Below are 18,195 nucleotides of genomic sequence, written 5' to 3'. Positions count from 1 at the left end.
TTGTTACTCGTATAGCTCATGCTCAGAGAGAACTCTTTGTTCATGTAGAATTTTCATCCCTTGTTTATGGTTTCTTAGTTATAGGGAATTACATAATACTTATTAGCATTCTAAAAACATTTTTAAGGATATATTTTATAAATGAGTTTTATTCAGTGATACTATCATTGAGCCTAAAAATTCCCACAAAGGAAATAACTATTATATTTCAAATACTACACATTGAAGTGTTTAAAATGTGTTTTAAATATTAGTAGGTATAGAAAAAGAGCATTAATACTAACATTAACTCCCTTCAGAAATAACCACAGTCCTGGTTTCTTCTAAAGCTCTAGCACACATTTAGATCTCCAATCAGTGTATTATTTATTTTGCTGATTTTACATTTTATATAAATGAATTATAGTGCATATAATGGCAGCTTGACTTTTTTGCTCAACATTATATTCCTGAGATTGTTTTCACTGCTCTGGAGTTGTTCTTTCATTAATACACTATAATTTATCTTACTTTTGATGGATATTGAGTTATTTTCAGAATATAATGAATATAAAAAGTGCTATTTAAAACATAGGTTATGTATACATATCTTTGTGGATAACACTAGATTATTTTCCAAATAGTTAAATAATTTACATTTTCAGCAGCAATAAAAAGAGTTTTAACTGATCTGTATTTTTATCAGTACCTGGTATTCTTATTTCTGCCATTGTTTGGGACTTGAAATAGTATCTCATTGTGATTTTAATGTGCATTTCCCTGTTTGATAATGTGGTTTAATATATTTATTACTCATCCAGGTTTTCTATTCTGTGATATAACCTCTCAAGATTTTTGTTCCTTTTTGTCTTTGGTGTCCTTTTTACTGATCTTAAACATTTATATATTTAGAGTAAGCAAACAAGTTGTGGGGGGCAGAGGGAAAGGGAAGAGAATCCTCAAGCAAACTTTGCTCTCAGTGTGGAGCCCAAGGTGGGGATTGATCCCAGGGCTCTGAGATCATGACCTGAGCTGAAATGAAGAGTTGGCTGCTTAACCAACTGAACCCTCAAGTGTCTCTACAAGTTCTTTATATATTCTGGATACTAATCTTTTGTTGGTTGTATGCATTGTGAATAAGGATTATTTTTTCCCAGTAAACTGTAACCTGTGTTTTATAATCTCTTTGAAAGATGATTTAGTATTTCTAGTTAAGATTTTTAATGGTTATACCATTTAGATTTTTCTATTAATAGTTTTGGGAGGTTATTTTTTCTAGGAATGTGTCCATTTTATATTTATTTCAAAATACTGTTATTAATATGTTGGGGGTTTTGTCTATAGCATATTTAGGTATGGCCCCCTTTTCATTCCTCATAATGTTTATTTGTGCTTTGTTTTGTTTTGTTTTCTTCCCCTTGACCATTCTTGCCAGAAGATGGTCTTTTCAAAGATTCATCTCTTTTTAAAAAAAAATCTTGGGGCGCCTGGGTGGCTCAGTGGGTTAAGCCGCTGCCTTTGGCTCAGGTCATGATCTCAGGGTCCTGGGATTGAGTCCCGAGTCGGGCTCTCTGCTCAGCAGGGAGCCTGCTTCCTCCTCTCTCTCTCTCTCTCTGCCTGCCTCTCTGCCTACTTGTGATCTCTCTCTGTCAAATAAATAAATAAAATCTTAAAAAAAAAAAAAAATCTTGTGTCCCTCCCCCATGTGCTGTCATCTTCACCCTCCCTGTTTTCACACACACATTTACCCACATAATATATGTGTTCCATGTAAATCTATAAATATAAGGTGTAGATAACCTGCATATTAACTAAGGTTGTGTTTAGTAGAAGCAAGCTGACCTTCCCTTGGAAGGCTGAATGAGAGATACAGAGAGGAAGAAATTGGTGGCTATTAGTGACAGAAACAGTTCTTTTATCTTATCCCCCTTCTCCTCTTAACAGTGTTTTTTCTGTTAGGGTTTATTCTGTTAGGGTTTGGCGGTTTTACTTTTTTTCCCCCCCTAGTTTCTTTATTTACATACCATAACAGTATCTGTCTTTTCTAGTAGTAGTGGAGTTTGTAAACTTTCCTTTAAATATCACTTGTATCAGCAAGTTTTAAAATGTAATTTTTTTTAAATCATTGTAACATTTTCTTTTATTTCGCTTGTGATTTTATTTGCCCCATGAGTATGTTTCTTAGTTTTTAAACATAGTGATACAGGCAGTTTTGGTCTGAGAACCCAGAAGTGGGGGTCCTTTAGGACCAGCCAAGAGAGTGCTTGGCTTCATGCAGGGTAGAAATCAAACACGAGCTGGAGAAAGTGAAGGCAGAGTTAGTTGGATAAATAGCCCAAGTAACAGGTAGAGGATAGCAGCTGGAGTATCTGGAAGACTCAGGAAGGAAAGGAGAATGAGTCTCTGCACTTGGGGCTCAGCGTTTGTATTTGAAAGGGGTCCAGGATAAGTGGTCCTTCAGGAATCCAAGGTAGGGTCTCATCAGAGGTGAATAATGGGTGTTATTTTAGAAATCATTGAAAGTAGAAGGTATTGATGCCAGAGTCATCTGCAGTTTTTCAGAGCTAACCTCCTGGAACGTATTTAGGATCTGACTCTTCTTAGATGTTACCAGATGTTTGGGGGCCTGCGACAAACCTCAGAGAATAATTAACTTCTTGCTTCTTCCGTGGAGTGAGAACATCGCTTCTTTGATTTTTTACTCAGATGCGAAATAGAACATGAGTAAATGGGCCCTAGCAGAAAAACAGCAGAAATAGAGCCTTTCTAAAATGTAGTTCCTTCAGCTTCTCTAGCTCAATAGGAGACATTTATTCCTTTCATATCTTACTTTAGATTATATTTTCTCATGTCTTATCTCCCATCTTATTTGCTTGGAAGTTACATGTTTCTCTTCATTTAATGGTTATCCCAGAAATTTTAATATACATTTTTAACTTAAAAACTAAAGTCAGTAAATCTCTTCTGTCTTCATTCTGAATAACATAGAACTTTAGAACACTTGAATTCTAAGCACTCTGTCCTGCTGGATATGCTGTTCTTGTTTATTCCTGTTTTCTCTTGACTGAAGTAATATAAACTATTACTTGAGTCATGAAATTCTCCCAGGTAAGCATAATTCTTTGTTTCTGATGTTTTGAATTTCTGGTCATTCTGATGGTTACAAACTGTGCAAAGTCAATTTGCACACTCTCAGCTCCTCATTCTTTTGGTTGGTTGTTTTGGTAGTTACTTCCATGTGTATGCAAATTATGACAGAGGTATGGGTAGTGAGGGCCCCACCCCCTTTTCAAAAGTTGAATATAAATAAACTGATAAATATTTTAGCAAATTGACAACTTGAAATAAAAATGGGAGTCTTAACTAATTTCATTTCAGGAGAAGGTTGATAGTTGCTGGCCCTTGGATTCAGTGCTCAAAGTCAAACTAGATTATAGGTTCACTTACTTGTGTACTTATTGTTTGTTTTCCTGCTAGAAAGTAAGCTTTAGAAAGATAAGCATATTTGTGAAATCACAATAAGGAAGGTTGTGGTGAAGATTATAGTACACATAAAGCCCTTGTGGTTGACCCATGGGCATTGCTTAACTCAGTATAAGATTGAATGCACCTAGAACCAATACGAGTATCTGGCAGATGTGAACTTTTTTTTTTTCTTTTTTAAAAGATTTTTTTTTTTTTTTTTTAAGATTTTATTTATTTATTTGACAGAGAGAAATCACAAGTAGATGGAGAGGCAGGCAGAGAGAGAGAGAGAGGGAAGCAGGCTCCCTGCTGAGCAGAGAGCCCGATGCGGGCCTCGATCCCAGGACCCTGAGATCATGACCTGAGCTGAAGGCAGCGGCTTAACCCACTGAGCCACCCAGGCACCCGAAAGATTTTATTTATTTATTTGACTGGCAGAGATCACAAGTAGGCAGAGAGGCAGGCAGAGAGAGAGGAGGAAGCAGGACCGCTGCTGAGCAGAGAGCCCGATACGGGGCTCGATCCCAGGACCCTGGGATCATGACCCAAGCCGAAGGCAGAGGCTTTAACCCACTGAGCCACCCAGGCACCCCGGCAGATGTGAGCTTTTGCAGTGACTATTGTCAGGTTTAAATTTTTGAAAACTTTTGAATAAAGTTGATTATAAGATTTCAGGGGAAAAAAAATCACCTGCCAGAATATTAGTTTTTTATCAAATAATACATACCTTTAACAAACATTTATTAAACCTCTATGCTAAGTAACTTTGTTAGATTTCCGTGATTAATATTTTTATGGAGAGATATAACAAAGTATGTAACATGCAAAAATAAAGAGAAAAATTAAATTTTTGGACTATTCTAAAAAAAGAAAATGAATATTAGGACAAGCTGTTGAAGGTGTGGACAAGATGCAGTTCAGAGGAAAGGCAGTTACTGGGGAAAATAAGTAAAGTAGCAGGGTGATAATCAGAGGAAACTATAAAAATTCAGGAAAGTTTATTATAGTGTAGCTTTGGGAACTTGTTAGCAAATGGGGGCCTCAATCCTGAGCTGATGAATGGCCCGATGAAAGGTTTGCCACCATGAAATGGGCTATGAAATAATCTTAACAGGTTCTTGCGGTAGTGGTGCTGATTCTCATTACTGAAGAAAATGAATGAAATAAGGTAGTGATTGAAAGTTACTTTATTCAGCCTTATTTTAGCTTAAATATAATTATCATTTAAGACTCTGAAAGGGAAACTTTTTTGCCAGTGCTGGTCAGTTTCAGGGAAGAGATTGGCAATATAGTGGTGAAGAATTCTGTGGAAGAAAAGGACACAGTGGGTAAATTTTCATGGTATGTAAGAAATCTGTAAAGAAAGTTTAGCTTTTAAACAGTTATGAATATAATAGGGTATCATAATAAGAGCAGTGTCAAGATTCCTAAAACTGAAAATGAGCTGGGAATTAGGAAAAATGGTCAGAACAGTAAATTGAACAAATAAAACTCCAGCCTATTTCAAAATAGATTAAATCAGGATGAATTGATAAGGAGGACAGTAGGTGCACTGTTTTGTATGGGACGTTGTGTTGATGATTGAGGAAATTAAAGAACTCATATTTGGCTTTTGTTTTCAGTGGCAAGGAAAATTATGTTCAAACCAAATTGTGCAAAGTAAATCTAGTTAAGCAGGACTTGAAATCGAAGATAGAACAGAGTATGTGAGCAGATAATTATTTTAAATATCTATATCACCTAGCCTGGGTACATTTCATCCAGTAGTATTTTTTTTTTAAGATTTTATTTATTTATTTGACAGACAGAGATAACAAGCAGGTAGAGAGGCAGGCAGAGAGAGAGGAGGAAGCAGGCTCCCCGCTGAGGAGAGAGCCCAATGTGGGACTTGATCCCAGGACCCTGAGATCATGACCCAAGCCGAAGGCAGAGAGGCTTAACCCTCTGAGCCACCCAGGCGCTCCTCATCCAGTAGTATTAAGAATACTAGCAGATTACTGCTAATGAGATCACTAGCAGTAGTTGGTAGTTTTTCAAATATTGTGAGAAATGAGGGTAGCAGAAAAATAGACATAGGCAAATACATGTCTATTGAATAGAATCTTACCTATTTTAAGTGGGTAGTTTTGAAATCAATTTTGTTTTTACATCTTTGGAATATATTAAAATGTTGAATTTTATCTTTTTTGGATGGCCTTGGTGTATTAAGGTAATCTTATAGTCTGCATACAATTTGACCACAAGATGGTGCTCTTACAGAAAGGATTTGTGTGTATAAATGAGTGGAATTTTTCTAAGCAAATAACCAATCTGTGTCATCAGTCTTCTCAGCTTTGTCCTAGGAGAAAACTCCTAGAAGAAAACATAGGTAGTAATCACCCTGACATAGGTCTTGGTGATGATTTTTGGAATCTGACACCAAAAGCAAAAGTAGCAAAAGCAAAAACAAACTAATGGGACTACATCACACTAAAAAGCTTCTGCACAATAGAGGAAGCTGTGCCAGCAAGATGAAAAAGCATACTACCGAATGGGAGAAAATAATGATGAATCACAAACCTGATAAGGGGCTAATATCCAAAATACATAAAGAACTGATTCAACTCAATAACAACAACAACAAAAACTGATTTTAAAATGTCAAAAGATCTGAGGAGACATTTTTCCAAAGACGACATACAAGTGGCTGATAGGTACATAAAAACATAGATGCTCAGCATCATCAGTCATCAGGGAAATGCAAATCAAAACCACAAGATACTACCTCACACCTCTTGGAATGACTCTTAACAAAAAGATAAATAATAAGTGTGGCAAGTGAGTGCAGTAAAGGAAACCCTCATGGATTGTCAGTGGGAGTGTATAAATTGTTGTAACTATTGTGGAAAACAGTATGAATGGTTCCTCAGAAAATTAAAAATAAGCTACCGTGTGACCAGAAGATCTACTTATGTGTGTATTAATTTGAAGAAAATGAAAACACTAATTCAAAAAGATATATATGCACCCTCTTATTCATTATAATATTTATAGTAGGCAAGATATAGAAATAATCTAAGAATCCATCAAAGAAAGAAGAAAATATGATATATGTGGTAAAAGAGAATGAAATTTTGCCATTTGGGACAACATGGATGGACCTTGAGGGCATTATGCCAAGTGAAATAAGTCAGAGAAAGATAAATAACCAATGATCTCTTATAACGTGGACAAAAATATTGGTGGTTATAAGAGGCAGGGTAGTGAGAAAAGTGAACTGTGTGTTTTTTGTTTTGTTTAAATAAATTGAGTAGAAAAAAAAATTTTTTTAAGTCTTATCTTAGTAGAGTTTCACGTTTTGAAATTTAATAAGCCAGATCATAAAGATAAAAGTATAAGGAAAGTGCCTATTACATTGCATTTACAGTATAGTAGCTTTGTAGTTACTTAGTGATTTATTTTTTGTATTTTAGAATTTTAATATTGATTTTTTTTTCTCAACCTTTTAAGTTTCTCACTGAGATTATTTAATCCTTGCTTTTGTTACTATACCTGAAGACTTGAATAGGTTTTTTTGTGAGTTTGATTGGTAAACAAATAATTGGGGGCCTACCTATTTTATATATATTTTTGAATGGTCCTTACTTTCATTTAATATTACAAAATAAATTTCTCACAGTTACAAATTCTTCATAATTGTATTTTTGGTTATGTAATCATTAAATGGATATACTCAGTTTACTTAAGCTTTATTGTTTAGGGTTCTATTATAGACAGTATCATTTTGTGGAAAAAAGTAAACTGCACAGAAAAAATATTTAAATCATTAAAATGTTAATAGTTATTCAGTGATTTCGACATTGTGTATTTTTTTAATTCATTACTTTAAATAGACTTTCCAGGTTCCATAATGAGCTTAAATTTTGTTTTAATGGAATAGAGTTTATTTTATGAGTAGGGCTGTTCTAAAGCAGGTTTCAGTGAGGAATTGGTCACCTTTGATCTCCCAGTCAAACCATATGAAACCATTTATGGTTTAGTACACATATGGTTTTGTATGCATCCATTGACTACTGGGCAATGGATGAGATGATCTTAGATTTTTGTAGTACAGGTAATGGTTTATTTTCATAAAGAACCCTTTCTCAAAACTCAGAGCTGCTTTTTAATGTCAGTGGATTTGATTACAAAATCTGTGCTCAAAAAGTACTTTTGGCAGTACTTAGGGGGTACACGGGATATCAGCGTTAGATTTTTTTTGAGCTCTTTGGCTCCATGGGATAAGAAATCTGTGTACACAAATGGCTTAGTATTCATGGTCTGTGTTGTTATTATTTGCAGTGTGAGTAGGAAATTTGCACTCAGCATTTGTGTACAATATCCTCATCCATACCGATCCAGAATAACAGAGCCTATATCAGTTCTAGGGTTCCCCCATCTTGGATTTTCATCAGACATGGATCATCAAGGCACATCTTTTGGGGCCAAACCAATTATATAAACCACACTAGCCAGTTGTTTATTAAATATGTGGTCCAAATTACTGTGGTTCTTTAAAAAGAGGTTTAATTTTTTTTTTCCTTCAGAGGATTCTTAGTTCTCTGTTTACCCTTAGTGTTTTCATCTGTTGTCCTGTCCATTTTCCAAATAGGACAGTCTGTCTAGGGTCACAAAATTGCCAGCTACTATCTACAGAGTCCTTGGGAAGAAGCACCAAACTTTGTGCTATAATCTCTGTCACAGAGCATCTTGGCTTTCGAGAGTCCCACATGACTCACCTCTTTGGGGCATGTGTCTGTATCTCAGGGATGAAATCAAGAGAGAGAGTATTAGCATCGTTGCTTGCTGAATCAGGATTTTCAATGAATCTGAAGGTCACAGTTTCTACTTTTCAAGAGATTGCATTTAGTTGGTGCAGTAAGCACATAGTAAGCACGATTTTTTGTCAGTCCACATCTGAAAAAGTATATGGCTCAGGTTGGGATTTGTGATGTGCTTGTATCAACTTAAAAACTAAATTACTCAACCATTAGTAAATTATCAAATGGCATTTTTATTCATATATTGTTTTAAATGTTTATATGTTATATGTTTATATGACCATATATTATATAATAATGTAGCAATATTAGCAGGGCAGAGTTACAAATCTATGGTTCTTAAACTTGAGGTTGCTCGAGTCACTTAAGGGTCTTTTTTTTTTTTTTTTAAGATTTTATTTATTTATTTGACAGAGAGAAATCACAAGTAGACGGAGAGGCAGGCAGAGAGAGAGAGAGAGGGAAGCAGGCTCCCTGCCGAGCAGAGAGCCCGATGCGGGACTCGATCCCAGGACCCTGAGATCATGACCTGAGCCGAAGGCAGCGGCTTAACCACTGAGCCACCCAGGCGCCCTTAAGGGTCTTTTTTTAAAAAATGAAAATTTCAAGATCCCTCTTACTCTAAAGAATTCTGGTGAGGAGAGGGGATACCAGTCTGCATTTTTAACCAGCATCCTAGGTGATTCTGATTCTGAGGTAGACTACTTTGTTGAAAAACCCAGACCTAGATATTAAATGTTAGAAAATGTCTGTCTAGCAATCAAACAATATTATTTAGTTGAACCCCAGAGTATTATTTATATAGTGTTGGATAAAACATGCTTTGTTGTTTTTAAAACAAAAAATCTACTTTAATTCTTTGGCATTTTTAAAAATTTATAACTTATTAATCTAAGTGTTTATAATATATGAGAGATGATGGTAATAATTTAAGTTTCTTTTAATCACAAAAGTTCAGAAGTCAAATACTTATTTCGCTGATTAATCTGTTTTTGGCTCCAGACTCCATTATCAAAGCATTAAGAACCAATATATTATATAAAATGATCATGCCATATTACAAGTGGATTTTCCTCTAGTGTTAGATCCTCAGAGTTGAATGTAAATAGTACCTTTAAAAAACTTAGAGCCTAATTAATGTGAGCTCCTTCCTGATGTGGAAATTTATATATGAATGACAAAGTCTCCTTCAGTAAAATTAAACAATCAGAACTGTTGGCAAGAAAATCCTCTTGTATATTTGAATTCAGTTCATATTTATAATTATTTAAGCAGTGAAGATGACACTGGATTTTACTACAGACTGAGATTGAAACTTCGTAATCCAGGGTTTCTCCACCCTGTGCATTAAATCATGCATCCCCAAAGGGTCTTGGTAGTCCAGTGTTTATAACATCCTTCTTTACCTGCTAATCGACCTCACTTCCTGGATTTCATTCCGTCTAGTTATCAGCTAACAAAAGAACAGCTTTTGGTTCCTGCAGACGCTGGTGAAAAAATAATCATGAGAAAGCCATCAACCTTATGCCGTCTTTTTTGTCTGCAAATATAAACTCAGCCATCATACAACTAACAGGTACAGAGGGAAGATACAAGCTCTTTCATGGGAAGAAATTACAGAGAAAATGAGCATCATTTCTCAAGATTTTTATTTTCCCTGATCTACAAGTGATGCTGCTGTAATTCTAGCTGCAGTTTTTACCGATCATTCACCACTCAGCAGCTGGTAGAGAAGTAAGACTGCTTGGCAACCACCTGCAGGGCTGCAGAGATGAATTACATTTTCGGGAACAACACACTTCTATACTCTCGCGCCAGTCGAGGAGGCAATACTAGCTCTAGCCATGGCTCAGTAGGCCCAAAGCAGAAACATTGGGCAAAAAAGGGTTCATCAGATGAACTGCAGGCTGAGCCAGAACCTTCACGCTGGCAGCAGATAGTTGCATTTTTCACTCGAAGACACAGCTTTATTGACTGCATCTCGGTAGCCACCAGCTCCACCCAGGTAACATACCACTTGTTGAAATTATTTTCAATATATTTTTGCTTTATGTTTGCTTTGCAGTTGTATTAATATAGAGTTCTTATTATTTAAAATACAGTCTTATGTACTGAAACCTTGAGTGTGCAGAAATACATGTTTTCAGTCCATCTGTGTAGGTCTTTAGCATGGAAGGGGAAACAAAAAATATTTTCTCTTTTGCTCTTATGTAATACCAAACAATACAGGCTCTGATTCTGTTGAAGGACTTCTCTAAAAATACAAACCATTCATACATAAATTACAGTGTAAATTAATAATGCTTGTCTCCTTATTTTTAGGCTGTTAAATGCTATAAAGTACAATGTCTAACCCAAAAAAAAGAAAACCACTTTAGCTTCTGTATGTCATTAGATAACCTTAGGAAGATTGTTATGGTAAAAAAACAGAAGATACAGAAAGATTTTTATTTTCTAGTGTTTTGAGAATAAATTGAATATAGTTTACTGTTGCTATATACTTATATCTTATGAAGTTATAATTATGGTTTATTCAAGGAATTTAGTTAATCTTTCCATTTCTGTATATATTATCTAGGGTTAATTTAAAAGCATTAAGCTTGTATAACTACACAATTATAGGAATATTTTTTTTCAGATAGTCAGTTGACAGTTTAAAGAAATGAGCAACACTAAAAATCTCCCAAATTAAAAAAAAGAAGACCACATAAAACCAAATCTTTTTGATTTAAAAATAATGGGGAAATAGAAATTAATAGTAACTTAAGTGAAATATTCATTTGTCATTAAAGGAGGTTGGGGGACTATATTTTAAAATATTTTCTGTAGATATTAAACTTTAGTAAAAATGAAATGATAAGAAATAGTCTAATTTAAAAACAAGGGGAGATTGCTTTTGTCCTTTCACATCACTAATACTTAATAAAATTTATACACATATCCTAGTGCTTTTTAAAATAAATTTCTTTAAAACCATCTTTTTAAAAAATGATTAGAAGCAGCACAATAAACTGTCAACAGCTTCTTTCTTGCTTTTGGTTACCAGAATTAATCTTTCAATAGTTTTGATTTTAAAATATTGTCGAATTTCTTAAGTAAGAAATTGTATTTATTTTTCTAACATGTGTGAGAGAAATGGAGTTACTGGGCTAGGAGGGATCATTAATTGTTCTTATATAGGCACTGATGTTAGTTTCAATCAAAACTTCAGAAGCAGTGACATGATTTAACTCTCAAGATTGAACACTGCCTGAAGAATTTAACTAACTTGATTTGACTGCAATTATACATACCAAAAAGGGATGCAAAAACTAAGATTTGGTGTTAATTCAGAATAGATTAATATTAAATGATACTTTCTTTTGTTAATAGAAAAAGATGTGCTAAAAACTTTTAAAAACTTACATGAGGTTTATATAAGTACACAGTACTGTATATGTATACATACACACTACCACTGATACGTAATCTTATTAGAGGCATACAAATGAAAAGGCAAGCAAAATAGTTTACATGTAAAACTATTGAAACCACAGAATTACATTATAATTACTTAGGAATTGGAGAAAAACTGCTTATTGTACTAAAATAGAGTCATAATTTCAGTAAAACCTATTCACAATTAATCCTACAAAGCCATTAAAAATTTTATTTTCCTCCCATTTGGTTCAAATCATTTGTTACACTGATAAATGACTTAGTTTTTATTTCTTTCATACTTCTTTTTTACTTGTCTTTCATTACCTTTGTATTTCATTTTTAGAAATATAAACATTAGGTCAAAGATTTTAGCTTTTATTTCTCCTGCTCTAAAGTACCATTATACCATTTTTCATTCTGTATTTTTTTCTAACTGATGATTGGGATATTTTATATATCCAGGTCTTTTTTGTTGTAACTCACTGGAATTCATTTTACTGGATAAAATATGATAGGACTGAGATAGAACACTAGACAGATTTGGATCTGGACTGATGATAGACCTGTTTCATCTACTGACCCATAGCAGACGGTTTTTAATTTGTAGCACCAGAAGGATTTGCATATTGTTGAAAACAAGTAGATTAATGAAATTTTGTAATTTATTAAACATATACTATGTTTCTGTGAAGATAGTATTATGATAGTGTTTTGTTCTGTAATTGATAAATAGCAGCAATGATAACCAGATTTTCTATTTCATTGTTGTTAGAAATATTTTTTCTAAGATTTGATAGCAAGATTTAAGTTTGAATGTAATTTCTTGTAACTATGCAGCATGATACTTTCAGCAGTGTGGAGAATTGCTATTAAATCCAGTTTTATTAATTTGAAGGTCATTACCCTGATTTAGTAACCCCAAAATACCTTCTGTAAATAAAAAGAAAATTTATTTAGGGATTCATTTAAGTTACTTGTGTGTTAGAAATATTCACATTCATAACTCAGATTATGTGCCAGTTTCTACTATAATATCTGGAATTTAGTGTGAAGTCATTAATGTTTTTTTTTAATGTTAAGGAAGCGAAGTAGTTATAAACTTCTGCAAGACCCTCTCCCCCCCCCCCCCCCACTTCTAGGATAGGGCTTGGCATGTAGATGGTGCTCAGTAAATGTTTATAGAATTGATTATTTTCCATTTCAGTCACCAAAACCTTGTTAGTTTATGACCTTCCAAAATATAGTACCTAATCCTAAACCTCCTGGGTACCTGTTTTTCTTGGATCCACTTTCCTTCCCTCACCAGTGCCTTTAGTTCTTCACAGTACCCCATTTCTCTCTGTTTCCCTTCTCCTCCCCTCCATTCTTCATGTTTACTTCAGGTCACACAAATTCCCCATGTACCTGATTTCCTCACCCCTCTGGGTTCCCACACAATGATGTTAACTGTACAGTTTACAAACTATTTCTAGTCTTTGTCATTTGGTTATATCCCAGAAATTCACATGAGTTGCCTTTTTTTTTTTTTTTTTTAAGGCTTTTATTTATTTGACAGATAACAAGCAGAGGGAGCAGTAGAGGGAGGGAGAGAGAGAGAAGCAGGCTCTTCACTGAGCCGGAAGCCCAGGACTCTGGGATCCTGACCTGAGTTGAATGAGACACCTAACCAATTTGAGGCAGCCAGGTGCCCTTGGGTTGTTGTTTTTGTTTGTTTTTTTAATGTTAAATTAAAAGGAGTTTCTAATTTTTTTTTACTTTGTTGTAAGTTTTTCTGTTTTGTGCTTCATCCTACTTATGTTCTTAATTTTGAATAATTATTACAGAAAAAAAGGGCCTACATGTTGTCAAACCTTCCTCATGTCTTTACCTCAGAATTTCCCCTATTCTTGCATTTAGGATCACTTAATGCCAATCTGCCCTGTCCTTTTTAGCACACTCACCTCTATTCCAGACTAGGACTAATTTTTAAATTCATGAGGGTTTTAAAGAACTCCAGTATTTCTAGTCTTTGCTACTTGATTAGCCTTCTTGGTGATATCAGTGTTTATTAATGAGTATAGTAGTAATATAAACTTAGAACAGCTGTGAAGTGGTAGGTCACTTTGAATGTGTGTTTATTAGCAGCTGTGCCTGTGTTTTGGACCACCTAAAAATCCCTAGCATGGATCATTATAAATAGCCATTCTAAATTCTGCCCTTCCCCCAACAACTGACATGGCAGGTTGAGCTGAAAACAATAAAGTTCTTTTCTAAGAGTGAATGGAACAGACATGATGACTTATCATAATTGAAGTAGAACAATGAAATTTTAAGAATTGAATAGTTTTCTTTTTAGAGGAAAAACCTGTCCTGCATTAAAATGCAGGAAAACACTTTTCAGATACCCATGTGTGGAAAAATATATAGGCTAATTTGTATAAAAAGAATACTGTTTGTCCAAACAGATACAGTCTAGATTATTAAGGATTTAAATCTGTAGAGCTGTGCATTGGATATGTTGTTCAAAAATGTATATAATACTCTCAACCTCATGAGTTAATTCTATTAAATTATTTAATATATGTATCATACTTAGAACAGTGCCTGGCAGCTATTACTAATATTATTATTTTCTTTTTAGATTACTTAACTTTTGATAGCCCATGAACAAATTCAAATATAGATAATTAGGAATTAGACCACCCAGGGTAGTGCAGTCTATTCAGATATTCAGTAAATTGTGTTGACTGAATAAGCTAACTCTAAGTACAGCCATGTACTTTTTTAAGAATTCCAAACCTCAGCACCTTTAATCGTAGAATTTAAGGGGAGATGAGCCTAAAGAGAACCTCACTTCTTGGTGAGACGTCCAATTCTCTGGCTTTTCCTCTCCTCCCAACATTCCCTTTTGCAAATTGTTAAACAAGTCACAAGTAGACAACAAATTTAACTGATTGTTCATCTTTTACCAAGCTTTCCTAGGTGTATCATCAGGACTAATTTTATACTCTATATCCTTTTGTCCTTAATCACCCCAAAAAGTCCAAACCTTCCAGATCACTCTCATTCATTTCCTTATCCTCAAACTCTTTGTGATGGATCACCCTTTTTTCTCTCAGGTACTTGGCATTTCCCTGAGGATACTGTTTTGTACTATACCCTCACAAAAAATGGAAGTTTTGTCTATCTTTCTTGCTTATCAGTGATATTTATGGATGAGTGTATTTCCTCTCTCTTTAAAAAAAATGTAGATGGCATCAGATAATATTTTCCGCTTTCCCTCCTTTTCTAGTCATCTGCATCTCTCTCAGTCACTCCTGCTCATTGATGATTTGAACACCTAGTACTGTCTTTTTTCTGCCCACTATTCCTGTAATTATTCTTAGTGATTTTCAGTAACCTTGTGTGATCTATCCAAAATCTTGACTTTCTCAATTCTTTGATATCCTTATCTCTAGGAACCTTGTCTTTTCTTTCACTTGGGTGACCTGCTTAGTTACATTTAAAACCTTATTACCATTGACTGTGCACTTAGAAAATCTTAATTGCAAGCATTTCAAACAGTCTGACTAGCACTTACTTTCTTTTTAGCTCATTTCTCCTATTACAGTGATTTTTTTTGAAAAATTTATCTTCTGAAGACCTTCAGCATAATTTTCTATTATCTATCACTCCTTTCATGCTTTCACTTCCCTCCTTGCCTCACTCAGATTCCTTGGTCCATGACTAAGAGTGCTGCCTTTAATTAACTGTTGCCCCTTCATTGGTAAGATTCAACTTTGGTTAATTGCAACTCTGCCTCCTACATACTGGCTCCAAAGGTGCACATTAAATTTCCAAGAGTCACTACCTGGCCCTCATTCTCAGTTGATGATCTTACTCTTTATTCTACCTTGTTAAAATGAATGATCCATCTGTATTCCTACAGCTCACCCTTCACTTCTTAGTCCCTTCAACTATTCAAGAACTTCTGAAATTCTCTCTTCACTGCATTACCTTTCTCCTTCTACCGAATCATTCTCATCAGCATATATATCTCTTCTAATAACTCTGATTAAAACAACCAACCAGAAAATCCTCTTTTGGAGTAGATTGTCAAATCCAATGATTGGTACAAAGTTTTTGTTTTACTTGACCCCATAACAGCTTTTACACAGTTGACCGTTCCCTCCTTTAAATTCCTTTCACCTTTGACTCTTGAATACTACCTTTCCAGTATTCTCCCAAACTCAGTTTCCTTTGCAGTATTCTCCTCCTCTTTCTACCACTAAATGTTAGAGTGTTCAGTCCTTGAGCTTCTGTCTTTTTATACTCACATATCAGGTGATCTCATCCAGTCCTGTGCCTTTAAATAACATCAGTATTTGTATCTTTAGCCCAGAGCTAATCCTTGTACACTAGACTTGTATATTTAACTTCCTGTTCAGTATCTCCACTTGGATTAAATACCTGAAAGTTAACATGTCAAAAACAAGTGTCTAATTTTATTGTTCTCCCCATCATCTTCTTTCACCATCACTCACTGAGATGCTGAAGATAGAAACTCTTGGAATCGTTTTCTGTTATTTTTTCCTTTGGTCCACATTCCGTCTAACAGCAGATCCTATTGGCTCTATGTCCAGGATATATTTGTGATGTGGCCACTTTTTAGAATTTCCGGAACTACTAGTTTTAAATTATTTAATTTTTTGCCTGAACTACAGCAGTAGACCTCTTACTGGTCTCCCTGTCTCTATTCTTTAAACAGTCTGTTCACCCATTAGCCAGCGTCATCCTTTGAGAATGTCAGTACTTTATTTTTAACCCTTCTGTGGCTTCTGAACCAGTATATAGTAAAATTCTAAATCCTTCTTAACTACAGCTCAAAATGCCTATATGATCTCACCCCAGAAGTACTTCCAGTCGTGTTTGCTACTGCTCCCTCACTTACTCTGCTCTGGTTATACTGGCCTTGTTCCTATTCCTCAGATATATCAGATGTGGCCATCTAAGAGCCTTTATCTTGATGTTCCCTTCTTTCCGGTAGATATTCTCATGGTTCATTCCCTCGCTGCCTTCAGATATCCCCTTATCTGTGCTTTTTCACAGGGCCTTCCAAGATACTTATCTTAGGTTGCAGGTTCTCTTTCACTCCAAACATTACTGTCTTCTTACTTTACAAAATTGTTTCCTTACAGTATTCAATATTGTCTGATTCTTTACTATTACAAATTTTTCTGTCCATCAGAATTTCTCCCTTAGACCTTCTATGAACAATATATCACCCTTTATCTAGTGTTATTCTGATCCTCTAGCTGATGATTCTCTTCCTCTTTACCCCTCTGGGAAGAGATACTCATGAGGAGGTGAGAGAGAGAGAAAAGAGAGAAACCATTCAATTTCATTATAATTAGGATGACTGTGTAACTCATCAACCAAACTGGAGTACTTTTGATGGAAAGAGAAAACTATTAATAAGTAAAGTGGGACAACAGGCATAAATATAGACTTAGCAAGCGAACAGAGGCGTATGGTACATCATTTATAGCCATTTATCTGCTGATTTTTCTCACCAGGCAGCAAGTCTGAATAGTCACACCAAGATATCTCCACCTTGGACCGTTTTGAATTGGCCTAATCTTCCTCAATACATGTTTCATACATTTAGACTCATGCCTAATGACAGTTGCATTTTGAAGTGTTATGTCAAATTTATCTATTTTTCTTCACCTCTGAGGAATGAAATTGGTTATATTCAGCAATATATTGCCTTTGTATTAAACTAGAATATATAGAAAGTAGGTAGACAGTCCCGTTTCTAGCAGAATAGTTAGAAATAGTCTCCTTTGGGTATTGACAGACCAAGAAACCAAGGTTAGGATAAAAATTCTTCTATACTGGTTGTGAGGTGCTGCCTGTTGACAAAGTTTAATTGCCCACTCAAAAGGCCACTAAAGCTCAGTGGTAAGATTGGTACCATGACTCAGAGTTAGAAATTAATTGTTCCCCTTTTCACCTGAAGAATGTTGTGGAATTTCTTACAGGGAAATTTATATGTACCCACTAAAAATTTGTTCAAACAATGTTTAAGACCCAGTCATTTTTACAGTAAGACACTTTAGAAAAGTGTAGAGATGAGGATTAAAAAACAACAAAAAAAAAGTGTTATAATGGTTATATAAGCCGTTTAAAAATACCAAATTGACCATACCAGTCCAGCATTGCACTCCTTGATATTTACCCAGATGTGTTAAAAACTTGTGTCCACATGAAAACCTGCACACTTATTTATAGCACCTTTATTTATGATTGTCAGAACTTGCAAGCAACCAAAATGTCCTTCAGTGGGTGAATGGATAAATAAACTGTGGTACCTTCAGACAGAGGAATTGATTTATCACTAAAAAGAAATGAAAAGACATGGAGGAACCTTAAATCCGTGTTACCCAGTGAAAGAAGTCGATCTGAAAAGGCTACGTACCCTATCCTCTTAACTATGTGACATTCTGGAAAAGAGAAAACTATGGAGACAGTACAAAGATTAGTGGTTTCCAAGGGCTAGGCAAGAATGATG

General features: G+C 34.9%; 1 protein-coding gene across 17 annotated transcripts in view; it reads left to right on the top strand.

Moving 5' to 3' along the window:
- DLG1 (discs large MAGUK scaffold protein 1) overlaps window positions 1–18,195 on the top strand; it is a 261,346-nt gene that overhangs the window by 108,771 nt on the left and 134,380 nt on the right. For 2 of the 17 annotated variants that reach the window (XM_059391239.1, XM_059391242.1), the window contains exon 1: window positions 9,816–10,248. The exons of 12 other annotated variants lie outside the window; for them this stretch is intronic. In XM_059391239.1, coding sequence (XP_059247222.1) covers window positions 10,015–10,248 — 234 coding nt within the window. In that variant the 5' untranslated portion in view covers window positions 9,816–10,014. Of the gene's footprint in view, window positions 1–9,815; window positions 10,249–18,195 lie in introns of those variants that run through there. 3 more of the 17 variants (XM_059391240.1, XM_059391243.1, XM_059391241.1) reach the window with 2 other exon arrangements.

This window comes from Mustela nigripes, chromosome 2 (assembly GCF_022355385.1).
Source record: "Mustela nigripes isolate SB6536 chromosome 2, MUSNIG.SB6536, whole genome shotgun sequence".
NCBI classification, from domain to species: domain Eukaryota; kingdom Metazoa; phylum Chordata; class Mammalia; order Carnivora; family Mustelidae; genus Mustela; species Mustela nigripes.
This window is presented reverse-complemented; position numbering and strand designations above follow the sequence as displayed.